Source organism: Periplaneta americana, chromosome 2, assembly GCF_040183065.1.
Source record: "Periplaneta americana isolate PAMFEO1 chromosome 2, P.americana_PAMFEO1_priV1, whole genome shotgun sequence".
NCBI lineage: Eukaryota > Metazoa > Arthropoda > Insecta > Blattodea > Blattidae > Periplaneta > Periplaneta americana.
Genome location: NC_091118.1, coordinates 6,662,201 through 6,675,833, shown reverse-complemented (window position 1 = coordinate 6,675,833; position 13,633 = coordinate 6,662,201). Strand labels below are relative to the sequence as shown.

Here is a 13,633-nt window from a genome sequence, read left to right as displayed (position 1 = left end):
AACGTTCACTCATTTTCTCTTTCGTTCATTATTTCATACTATCACTGCTTTTAGTTTCTTCATTCTTCCAGCACCTCGTTCGTTCGCTGTTTATTCATTAATTTGTCATTGCACACATTCATTCTTTCGTTCATGTATTCTTCCGTTCACTGATTGTTTCTATGAGCACGAAATAAAAACAATTTCACCCATATTTCTGAAAATGTATGTTTCGCGTAACCTGTTTTGAAAAAGATATCGAAATACAGTATCCTATATAGGCTGCTCCATACCATAAGTTACAATCCACATGCCACTCTCATAAATTGACTCGTAGATACTGAATATGAACAACATCCATCCAATAGTTTAATAGAAATCGCTGTACACAGACAGACTAGTACTAAAATTATTATATTTCATGTACATCATTCCCTGATAAATTGATTCGTAGATACTGAATATGAACAAAATCCGTCCAATAGTTTCGTAGAAATCGCTGTACACAGACAGATTAGTACTAAAATTATCATATTTCATGTACATCATTCCCTGATAAATTGACTCGTAGATACTGAATATGAACAAAATCCGTCCAATAGTTTAGTAGAAATCGCTGTACACAGACTAGAACTAAAATTATTATATTTCATGTACATCATTCCCTGATAAATTGACTCGTAGATACTGAATATGAACAAAATCCGTCCAATAGTTTAGTAGAAATCGCTGTACACAGACAGACTAGTACTAAAATTATTATATTTCATGTACATCATTCCCTGATAAATTGACTCGTAGATACTGAATATGAACAAAATCCGTCCAATAGTTTAGTAGAAATCGCTGTACACAGACAGACTAGTACTAAAATTATTATATTTCATGTACATCATTCCCTGATAAATTGACTCGTAGATACTGAATATGAACAAAATCCGTCCAATAGTACATGAAGAGATAAAGGCGTTAGAGATGCTAAATCTGTGTATTTCTGGAACAGAATGCTTGTTGCATCGTCATATTATACTTTTTCTTTAGATCGGATACTGAGGAATACGACACACGAACCATGCGAGGCAAGGACCAGAGGCTCTGTGTTCACGGGGAAAACAGCCGACAGTCACCAATGTTAATTGTCGCACGATCAGACTCTGTCAATCGTTAACTTACTCTACTTGAATACCGCCGTGTTTATTAGGCAACTTCTTCACCACGTCTGTAGTGCGGGAGTACTGCATACAGGCTGGCTTTCACTTTTTGACAAGCGAATTTAGAGGATCACACGAGTACAGCACAACAAAACAGCCCATAATAATGTGGATCGTGTTACGCTAAATACATCAAGTGACTTTACAACTTCGCAGTAGAAGGTTTTACTAAAGGTTTACATCCAAATTACGTCACTGCTTATATTGGTATAAAATTTTGCTTATGAATATTGATTTATTTTATTTTTCTGAATCAATTAAACAAGTTTTCTTGTCATTATACACACCCAATTTCTAAGTTTTGTTGACGCTGTATTCTATATCAACATACAATACAGAAATACAGAGACATGGCGTTTAGTCTGTTGCTGCATAATAATCAATATAAGAAAAATGATTCATTTACGATAAAAATGTAATGTATTCGATAACCTCTGGGGTATATTACCTGCTTTTCTGTATAGTTGTGAAACTTGGACTCTCACTTTGGGAGAGGAACAGAGGTTAAGGGTGTTCGAGAATAAGTTGCTTAGGGAAATTATTTATTTATTCTGGTAGAGTTAAGGCCATGAGGCCTTCTCTTCCACACTACCAGAAGTGAAATACATAATGAAACAATGACAAAAATAGTATAGTCATACTTATATATAAAAATCATTTTCATGCACAACATTGGCTATAATTAAACATTAACTGAACATGATAGATAATTAAGTTATTTACAATTCATAACCTAATGCTACTTTATGATAGGTCTAAATGACAATTTATATACACACAGAATAACCTATAAAAATCGGCTGACGCTCACAAATCAATATCATGTAAAAGTATGTAATTTTTAATTAATTTAAATTGATTAACCATTCGGCTAAGAGGGATGAAGTTAAGGAGAATGGAGAAAGTTACACAACACAATTGCATTCTTCACCTGACATAATTAGGAACATTAAATCCAGACGTTTGAGATGGGCAGGGCATCTAGCTCGTATGCGCGAATCCAGAAATGTATATAGTGTGTTAGTTGGGAGACAGGAGGGAAAAAGACCTTTGGGGAGGCCGAGACGTACATGGGAGAATAATATTAAAATGGATTTGAGGGAGGTGGGATATGATGGTAGGGACTGGATTAATCTTGCCCAGGATAGGGACCAATGGCGGGCTTATGTGAGGGCGGCAATGAACCTCCGGGGTTTTCTAAAAGATAATTGTAAGTATAACAGAACTTGTTAGGGGCATAACATAGACGAGAAGTTGCAGGCCAATCAAATTCGAAAACATAGGCTGTAGGTAGGAGCTATGTCTAACATAGACCTAAAATTTTGTGGAGTAAATTGTAGCTGGACTACATTTCTTGGAGATAGTCATTTTTCACTTCCAGATTCATTCTTGTGTTATGTAGGGCTACATCGATTGAATGGTGCATGAAAACATGAAAGTATTGGGAGAAACTGATGTCCGTACCACATACTGACGTCAGCACAGGAAGTGAATGGAAAAAATAACTCAGGCTCATTTATGTCTGATGATAATTATGTAGACAATGTACAATTACAGAAAGGCAAAAAATACCTGACTGGTGTCCGATATTGTCTGTGTTACAAATTGTAAATGTCTGATTCTGTTGACAGGGGTGTACAGGGAAAGGCCTAGGCCTATTCATAGGGCTAGTTTACTTCTTCGCATATCATGAGATATAAAGTCTGCTTAACTTCACACTTAATCCTTTTGCAATATGGCGATCACAAAGTAGATGACCATTTATTTTTATTTTATTGGGTTATTTTACGACGCTGTATCAACATCTAGGTTATTTAGCGTCTGAATGATATGAAGGTGATAATGCCGGTGAAATGAGTCCGGGGTCCAGCACCGAAAGTTACCCAGCATTTGCTCGTATTGGGTTCAGGGAAAACCCCGGAAAAAACCTCAACCAGGTAACTTGCCCCGACCGGGATTCGAACCTGGGCCACCTGGTTTCGCGACCAGACGCGCTGACTGTTACTCCACAGGTGTGGACTAGATGACCGTAAACCGTACTTCAGTTTTTCAAGTTATCAGTGGCGTACTTTATGGACGTAATTAATAACTTACAAGTTGCTAGGCGTGAATGTCGAGTTGATGCAGGACCAGTGATGCCAACGGAAATGCTTTTCTTCATTTAATTAGGTATTGCGAATAAATATAGGCGTAAAAAATGGCCGTAGTATTGGTGCGCATGTGGAAAGCAGGAACACTAGAGGCAGTCAGTGGCGTATCATGTTAATCAGACAGTGCGAGGCGACATAGGCTACTTACTGTGCTTGAAATAGTCCACATGAGATGATGAGGGATCAGTGGCGTATCACGATCACACAACGACACTAATTCTGTATGTTTTACACAGACAGTGATACCAACATAAACAACTTTTCATATTTTTATCTGAATATTTTCTAAAGTAATTTGAAAAATAATTGTAAAGACAATCGAATATTGATGATGATGATGATGATGATGATAATATTGACAAAGCCTCAGTGGCGTATCAAGCTCCAACCACAACAAAGCCACACAATACGGGAGTAACGACAGCCTAGATCAATGAAGTAACAGCATTACACGCAGAGCAGTGATGCCAACACAACACATTCCCGCTGGTTACTGTGGTATAATGGTATTGCTGTCGTGTTGGCAGCACTGCGCCTGCTCAACTCTGCAGCATGGCCGCCACTTCTGTCTTCTTGTGCTGACGAGCCAGGTCCAGGGCCGTCTGTCCCATCTCGTTCCTCGCCCCCCGCTCAGCGCCATGCTGCAACAGCAGCTGCACCACTGGGGCGCGGCCGTTACATGCTGCATAGTGCAGTGCAGTCCGCTGGCCTGCATCAGGCTCGTTGGGCCGCGCCCCAGCTGCCAGCAGCAGCTCACACACTGCAGGGTACCCATGGTATGCAGCCACATGCAGAGCAGTCCAGCCAGATGGTCGCTCCTTCACATCCGGCCGCGCCCCGGCAGCCAGCAGAGCCCTGCACGCATCCTGGCGGTCTTCACATGCTGCCAGCCACAAGGGCGTGCGGCCATCACGATCCTCGGCGTTCACCTGGCTGCCTGCATCCAGGAGCAGCTGCACCCTGTGTGTGTCCCCCTGCTTCGCTGCCCGGTGTAGCTCAGTCCTGCCTTGGCTGTCCTTCTGCTCCAGGTTGGGCCCGACCTCAGCCGCAGCTCTGAGCTCCTGCAGCAGACAAAACAATCTGGTGAGAGGAAGCTCAGTCAGCTAGGTGACAGTTCACTAGGCTGAGAGAAGCTGATGGCAGTAGTGATAGTAGCCATAACTACAGTAATGTCAGTAGTAGTGACAGTAGCCATAACTACAGTAATGCCAATAGTAGTGACAGTAGCCATAACTACAGTAATGTCAGTAGTAGTGACAGTAGCCATAACTACAGTAATGCCAGTAGTAGTGACAGTAGCCATAACTACAGTAATGCCAATAGTAGTGACAGTAGCCATAACTACAGTAATGCCAGTAGTAGTGACAGTAGCCATAACAGTAATGCCAATAGTAGTGACAGTAGCCATAACTACAGTAATGCCAGTAGTAGTGACAGTAGCCATAACTACAGTAATGCCAATAGTAGTGACAGTAGCCATAACTACAGTAATGCCAGTAGTAGTGACAGTAGCCATAACTACAGTAATGCCAATAGTAGTGACAGTAGCCATAACAGTAATGCCAATAGTAGTGACAGTAGCCATAACAGTAATGCCAATAGTAGTGACAGTAGCCATAACTACAGTAATGCCAGTAGTAGTGACAGTAGCCATAACTACAGTAATGCCAATAGTAGTGACAGTAGCCATAACTACAGTAATGCCAGTAGTAGTGACAGTAGCCATAACTACAGTAATGCCAGTAGTAGTGACAGTAGCCATAACTACAGTAATGCCAGTAGTAGTGACAGTAGCCATAACTACAGTAATATCAGTAATAGTAACAGTAATAATAACTACAGTAATGCCAATAGTAGTGACAGTAGCCATAACTACAGTAATGTCAGTAGTAGTGACAGTAATTACAACTACAGTAATGCCAGTAGTAGTGAGAGTAGCCATAACTACAGTAATGTCAGTAGTAGTGACAGTAATTACAACTACAGTAATGCCAGTAGTAGTGAGAGTAGCCATAACTACAGTAATGCCAATAGTAGTGACAGTAGCCATAACTACAGTAATGCCAGTAGTAGTGACAGTAGCCATAACTACAGTAATGCCAATAGTAGTGACAGTAGCCATAACAGTAATGCCAATAGTAGTGACAGTAGCCATAACTACAGTAATGCCAGTAGTAGTGACAGTAGCCATAACTACAGTAATGCCAATAGTAGTGACAGTAGCCATAACTACAGTAATGCCAGTAGTAGTGACAGTAGCCATAACTACAGTAATGCCAGTAGTAGTGACAGTAGCCATAACTACAGTAATGCCAGTAGTAGTGACAGTAGCCATAACTACAGTAATATCAGTAGTAGTAACAGTAATAATAACTACAGTAATGCCAATAGTAGTGACAGTAGCCATAACTACAGTAATGTCAGTAGTAGTGACAGTAATTACAACTACAGTAATGCCAGTAGTAGTGAGAGTAGCCATAACTACAGTAATGTCAGTAGTAGTGACAGTAATTACAACTACAGTAATGCCAGTAGTAGTGAGAGTAGCCATAACTACAGTAATGTCAGTAGTAGCAGTAGTATTTGTAGCAGTAGTAGTACTTGTAGCAGTAGTAGTAGTAGCAGTAGTATTTGTAGCAGTAGTAGTAGTTGTAGTAGTTGTAGTAGTAGTAGTAGTAGTAGTAGTAGTAGTAGTAGTAGTAGTAGTAGTAGTAGTAGTAGTAGGCCTACTAATCTGAAAACTAAACTTAAGTTTGCTCTCCAACTGCAGCTGGTCGCAATCTCTGTTGTAACAGTTTGTATCAATCATTGCTCAGTAACTGTAACCATGGCAACAGCTCACACTTACTGCTGTCTTCTGGCGCTCCACTTGCAGTTCCTCTACAAGCAATTCTTCTCGATACAGTCGCAGTGCTTCCTCCTTACTCTGAAATTAAAAACAAATCTGGTTGAGAAGAATGTCAGATGTCGACAACTTGATTAGAAACGTTATTACATGATGATGATGATGATGATGATGATTTTATGATTATAAGTATTATTGTTATTTCTATCATCATTAAAAATTATAATGATAATAATTATTATTTTTATCATTATTAAAACGTGTAATGACTAGGCAGAGCATTTTTGTTCCCAAACGTACAGCGAATCAAGTAGTTTCTTCTGGTACATCTATTACATCACGTCGCTGCATAAGCAGGGTAGAATTGCAAGCAGGTACGCAAAGACTATGAATCATAGTACAATACAGGCATTTCCATTGTCGATGTTGTTTATGTTAAATCCCAAGTTATGACTACACTGTGATCTGATGCTAATACTGAGTAAGTTGCATTTTCATTTAGAGTTCTGCGTTAATATTATTTTAATTTATGAATCCATGTTATATTGTACTATATTTCATTTTGAGGTCTATTTCCTTAAATAATTTTGTAAGTGGGCTCGTCTCTGAACACAAGTTTGTCCCATTTCCATGTCACTAGAGTCCACGGCAATTCGGAAGGCAGGTTGTCTGCTGGCGTTTGCGTCGAGAGAGACAGATAGAGAGAGCAAGGCAGCGTACAACATTGCCACATCGTACTTCACGCACGTGCAATACAAATAGAGAAGGAGAGAATTTAAATTATCAAAAGACAATAATGACCTTAGCCGTTGATTACTGTAAGCATGACACCAAACAAACCCTCTTTCCTTCACTAATAATATTCTTTGCACGGTTCTCAATCACACACCACATGCTTCTGCAGTCGTTTCTTGCATGTTGGCAACGTTGCTGCCAGCATCAAGATGGCCAGCAGCGTTCTGCTCGTTAACGTTTTTATAATAATTATACACCTTACACACTATTTTCCGCGCCTGCTTGTGTAATACTTGTCTTTTTACAGTCTCTTCTTCCATTTATTTACCTTACATACACATAGTAAATGTTAGTTTTACTTATTCAATGTATTGAAACACTCACACGTGAACAAACGAACTCAGGAATTACTTGTTATAGACTGATTCTGATTGGTTCTACTGTACAAGATTGTGACGTCACATACCAGAAATGCTATGGCGCATATAGAAGCTAACCACCTTCCGAAATGACGTCTAGTCTAGCTGCAGCTTAATTTAATTTAACATCATTTGTAAACTATACACTTTCTAACAGCAATATTTCTTTATTTTTCTTCTGTTCTTTCCTTCAAAAGAATGCCTCCAGCAAGATCCACCTTACATTCGGATATCTCGCAATTTGGAAAGGACTATTTCTGCATAAGAAATGGAAACATTCTGTGTAAAGTGGAACTGAAGGTGCGAAAACGCACTGGTATCAAAATACATCGTGTGACACTAGAATATGAGGGACATTTTTCGTTGTTTATTACTTCATCAACTTCGGACGCAGATGTTAGTGACCAATCTGACTTTTTACTGATTTATATGAAATGATGATCTGTGCTGACATCCCTTTAAGAAACTCGAAATAAATACTTTAAGAACTTCATTTATTTCTAATATTAAGAAAGTATTTTTGAAGGCTTCATCAAGAGTGTCAAAACTTAGGGATATATATTATTTTAATGTACCGAAGTACATATGATATTTCCATGCAGATATTCTGTCATCATACGATGAAAGAGTAATGGAACAAAGAAAAATTCTCTCCGGCGCCGGGATTTGAACCTGGGTTTTCAGCTCTACGTGCTGATGCTTTATCCACTAAGCCACACCGGATACCCACCCCGGCATCGGACAAAATCATCTCGGATCACGGCCAACTAGTCACTCATAAGGAGTGCACCTGAGCACATGTGTGGACTTCAGTCCTACGTTTATAGACATCTATGACGTAGTGCAGAGGGCGGCCACTAGAGGGAACCCAAGAGTTGGAACTTAATCTGAGATGATTCTCTCCGACGCTGGGGTGGGTATCCGGTGTGGCTTAGTGGATAAAGCATCAGCACGTGGAGCTGAAAACCTGGGTTCAAATCCCGGCACCGGAGAGAATTTTTCTCTGTTCCATTACTCTTACATCGTAAAACTTAGAGAGATAACACCATACAGTTAATGTGCATCATGTTTACTATTATGTTCTATAATATATATTGCATATGCTTCTTCAGTATTATTATCGACCTAATTATATTTTCTGTCATATGAGCCGTTCAGAGCAAAAGTGGTGTAAGTCAAAATTGGATAATGAGGCAAAAATTCTGTAAAATACAGTGCAAAGAAGCAATTAATATGGCCTTCTTGCTATCCACTGACTACTAATAGTTTAAATAAACTGAATATTAATTGCTACTTTGCGCTGTATTTTAGAGAATATTTACTTTAACCCTCATTACCCATTTTTGACTTACACCACTTCTGCTCTGAACGGCTCACATGCAGCACTAACATTTTGTACAGCACTAGTTTCGCAGTGTTAGTGCGTTTGTGTCGTTACAAAGTATCTAGACCGACCATTTCAATTTAGTAGCAATGCTACTTACAGCTGTCATGCTTTATCATTATTATTATTAGTCTGTACCGAACTAGGTTATACCTTTCATAGCATCCTGACGTAAGCATTTAGGGTCAAAGTTTGAACTCTAAAACTTCAGGATATACTAACCGATAACTTTCCTAACTTGATTGGGAACGAAAATGCGCTGCCTAGTACTGATTGAATGGAGCTGGTAAAATCCCTCATATCTGTAACCATGGTAACAGCTCACACTTACTTCTTCTAGCTGGCGCCTCATCTCCCGCTCAGCCTCCAGCTGCTCCTGGTAACTCTGTAATATAAACAATTCTTGATTACATAAAGCTCAGATGATAGTCTGACTTGAAGCAACAGGTTTCATGAAGGAATCAAGCTGATGGTCCGGTATACAGCATCAGGAAATGAGACAACAGCTACCAACGTATAATGCTTGGGTAAAGGTTTTAAAGTAAAAACTCTCATCCTGCAATGGTTTTCATTACAGAGTTAAATAAATGTTATAAGCCGTCAAATAAATCGGACATCTGCAGGAACATAATCTTCATTTTCATTATGAACTCTTAAGAAATGGGCCACAGATCGATCGAATACACTACCAGTACATACTGTAATTCTAGATTGTAGGCTAATTCGGATATTCATAAGGCCTAAAATAAACGGGCCAAGGGTCATCTAGATGAGTGGTTGCCAAACTTCTTGAAAATGATACCTATTTTCGAGTGAGACTTTTATTGCCCCTTCCTACACCACCGTACATATACCCCATTCGAAATATCCAAATCTGTGTAAAATCGAAATAATGATATTACTGAAAACCAGTTGATAGCAGCCAACTTCTAATGTACCATACCTACAATATGTGAAATCGGAATATGCAAGCCTAATTTCCAATTTATACTATTTTTCTTCTTAGACGTGCTTTCCTTGCTGATATATCTTTAAAACACTTTGAATAAAGTTTGCAAGGCCAAGATTTTAACAGCCAGAGATAAAACCGACAAATTTGTAAGGAAACTTCACTTCTGGTTCACAAAAAGAAATTTGATTAATCCTAGTGTATTAAATAAATCATGGTAAATTTAGCTATGTCCAGTCTGAGACGAAAAATACCGAGTTTCCTTTTGCAGACATGCAATTAAGTTTGCACAGTTTCAAACAATATATTACTGACTATTTTTCTGGAGAAACTCAAAAAATTATAACAGCCACAGATGGATAATGAATCCGATTTTAGACAGAAGAGCTGAACTGACTGAAATTCCACACAATATTAAAGAAAAATTCATTTGAATATGTACCTACATGTGAAACAGGTATGAGGCAGTAAAACAACTACTCAAATACCTGGGGCAGTAACATGAGCTCCTGCCAGGAAGTCAAAAGGAGGATATAATAATGGCCAAGCTTTTAATAGAAAAAGGAGCGGACCTCTGAAAAAAGAACTAAGAAAGAGACTAGTGAAGTTCTTTGCGTGGAGTGTGGCACTGTATAAAGATGCAGAAACATGGACATTGCGACTAAATCATTAGAAGCATTTGAGATGTGGATATGGAGAAAAATGAAGCATGAGAAATGGACAGACAGAATAAGAAATGAAACTGTTCTAGCAAGAGTGGGTGAAGAAAGAATGATGCTGAAACTGATCAGGAAGAGGAAAAGGAATTGGCTGCATCACTGCCTGATTCTCTATAAACTTTACACAGTCCTCTACCTCCTGTCACTTAGCTATCCCCTCATCCCCTCTCTAAACTTGCCACAGTTCTCTACCTCCTGTAACTTAGCTACGGTACTGCCTTTTTCCATCTTAAAGATATTGGCAGCAGTTTTACTGTCATTACACAGTGATTTATAATGGAATACCCACTCTTATTATTCCGTTAAATTCCCATTTTGAACACGTTTTAGTGTCTGCATGTCGGCCTATTTTAAAGTTTTTTGTGCTTACTGCTCCAACCTATAATCTACCCTCAACTGTCCAATTACTGTGTCTGTAACCATGGTAACAGCTCATCACTTACTTCTTCCTGCTGGAGCCGCAACTGGTGCTCTTCTTCAAATCTCTGCTTCAGCTGTCTCAGTTCTTCTTTCTCCTGTAACCACAAAGAAAACGGTTCAACGTAGCCCAGCCAGTAAGGTGACAGTAAGTTTATGATGAGAAACAAAATAACACACAACGAACTACTGAATATATTGTTCTAAACAACACGACATTTTTAATTCTGTGGCCGGGAGGAAAAAAGACTTAAGTAAAAATTTTATACTTTCCAGGAGAGCAGCAGAAAGATTGAAATTGGTGTCAATTATAGAGTTTTTTTAATTAAGAGGTTTTTCATGGATATTATTTGTTTATATTTCTTCTAAAATAAGTAATGTTGCTCATTTAACAATTTTCTTGATTATTTCCAAAAATTGCCGCACTTAAGCCCTTTTAAGACTAGAATCCAAACTGAGTAGAGGGGAGTATTTAAACATAAGACCTTTTTCATGTCAAAATAAATGAGAAATGTAAATTATTAGGAATCTAAAATGGGTCTTAAGCAATTATAGGACTGTTTACCCTGGTGCTTAAAGTTTTAAAAGGAAAGGACATCAGTATGTGATAAAATGGCTAAAATATAAGTTAGACCTTTTTAATAGGGAAGCATGGAAAGTAAACTTGTGATAGTTTGTAAGGAATAAAGTATTAAATATTCGTAAGTCCTTTATTCTGTGTGTGCTCCATTCAAAAAGTACTTAGGACGTTTGGTAACGCTCTATAAAGCCAGTCAGGAGTCTTATTTGACTTTAGCCGTTTTACCGGATTGTAGAGAATTGTTTCCGCTTTCAGAATATATAAAAAATCTCGCCTTTTTTTTTTTTTTTTAAATTATGTAAGACCTTTTTCCTCCTGGCCACAGAATTGTATCTTCACATTTTGTACACAGTTACAGATCGGTCTTAAGTCTTTTTCAATTTCCCACACACGTCACCCCTTGTGTGAATGCCTGGCAGGAGCAAATAGTTCTGTGGAATAAAGCCTTAACTGTGACTTAATCTAAGGTGTTCAGCAGTAACTGTAAATACGTTAACTGCTGAAATCTGACCCTTTCTGATTCCTCTTTCAGCCCTCTCAATTCCTTCTCTTTCAGCTCCAATCTCTCCTTCAGCTTCTCAAGGTCGTTGCTGTCCCCTTTCTCCTCTTCTTTCCTTGCCTCAAGACCATGAAGGGCCCACGAGTCCATCCTCTCCTTGAGGATTCTCACCTCCTCTACGAGAGGAACCAGCACCCTAACCTGTCCCTCCAGGGTCTTCACCCTCTGCTTGAGGTCTGGAATGGGATTGGGTTTTGCCATCCTGCACACCAGAAAGTAAGAACAACAGTGAAATCTTCATCTATCTCACATAAACTGTAAGGAATAAGTGACATCACAGCTTTCAAGGTCACTTCTGTCTATCAAATACTTCACTTTAGTCAAATATGTCATCAAGTATGTATAAATTCGTTTCTCAAAGTGTTGGACCAGAATAATACAGCTTCACTGACTGATGTCAAGGGCTTGCCTCAGAATAATATAAAGGTGGGGATACATTATATACCTTCCCATGTTTAGATAAACCGTTTCTAGGCCCAGGTTACTTAACTTGCATTCCTGATTTTCTTTTGTTTGTAATTTAGTACAATATTAAATTTGACATATACAGTAGAAAATTGCAACAACTTTGGAAGTTTGTGACCGTGGGAACCTACAGTTGCTCATTTACACATCTTGGAATATTAGCAGTACTAATACCATAATCATCAGCGGCAGGCATTGCTAGCATGTCACCTTTTATCTACGAAGTTGCAAACATCGTTAAGAAATACGTAAGGGCGCGCTTCCATACAGGGGCAGTGGCATTTCCTCTAAGGTTAGAGCCCAGTTCAGGTATTAATACAAAATTAGAGACTAGAAAATATTCAGAATAGGACGCATGTTTATATGGCATTTGTTCGATTAATACACACATACCTAAATTGGGCTCTAACCTTAGAGGAAATGCCACTGCCCTTATACGGAAGCGCGTCCTCCACGAAATACTTTGTCTGAAAAAGGCAACAGTCTTTAATATTAAGATCGACCAAATACTTACTTGGAAGGTTAGGAAAACACGAAGTACAGCAACTACTAAAACAATACGGTTTAACAAATGTTTCTACGATCTCACAACAATCCACGTATTATCGGAAAACACAAGCGACTAATAAGATGCCACAAAGAAAATAAATAAACCGCTAATTCTGTTTCAAAACGAATAATAACATATACACTCCTACTTCTTTCCTCAATTGCTACGCAGACCGACGCTGACAAATAACTGAGATACAATTCTGCCAACTCTAACAATGTAAAGGAATTTCGTGAAATATGAAATGGAAGAAAAATAGAAAAGTGGAAAGACTGAAACGTGTTGACTTTTCGTTAATCAAAAGACCATGACATTAAAATGTTACAGGAGACGCTGTTATCTTTATTTATATATTATTGTCTTGCCTTAAATTGGCAATGAACATCGGTTTTTCTTTCAGGAGATGGTGAACCTGAGAAGATAAAAAAAAAAGACATCGGAGTGGTGACATGGATGAATATAGCAAGCTTCAAAATGGAATATAATTATATATTATTATTTTATTATAATATATTTCTTATTTATTATACAGTATATTTATCCATGTCAGTGAGCTCAGAGCTCACTGACTCACACGCAAAATCGTTAAAAATTTTTGGAATAGATGGCAGTGCACTTTCTTGAAATAGTGACATCTGTTGCCACAGTAGCAAAGTACTCGAAATCCACAA

General features: G+C 38.5%; 2 protein-coding genes and 1 non-coding gene across 3 annotated transcripts in view; 1 reads left to right on the top strand and 2 right to left on the bottom strand.

Moving 5' to 3' along the window:
• LOC138712269 (reticulocyte-binding protein homolog 2a-like) overlaps positions 1-13,633 on the bottom strand; it is a 288,362-nt gene that overhangs the window by 41,204 nt on the left and 233,525 nt on the right. The window lies entirely within an intron of this gene.
• LOC138712275 (26S proteasome non-ATPase regulatory subunit 10-like) lies at positions 1,720-13,145 on the bottom strand. Its single transcript, XM_069843866.1, has 6 exons — positions 12,927-13,145; positions 11,900-12,149; positions 10,835-10,906; positions 9,055-9,108; positions 6,189-6,266; positions 1,720-4,401 (listed from the first exon to the last, which is right to left on the bottom strand). The coding sequence occupies exons 2-6, from the start codon at positions 12,146-12,148 to the stop codon at positions 3,880-3,882; spliced, it is 975 nt and encodes a 324-aa protein (XP_069699967.1). The 5' UTR covers position 12,149; positions 12,927-13,145; the 3' UTR covers positions 1,720-3,879.
• Positions 8,260-8,331, top strand: TRNAH-GUG (transfer RNA histidin (anticodon GUG)). Its single transcript has one exon. It is a non-coding gene; the product is annotated as a tRNA-His (tRNA).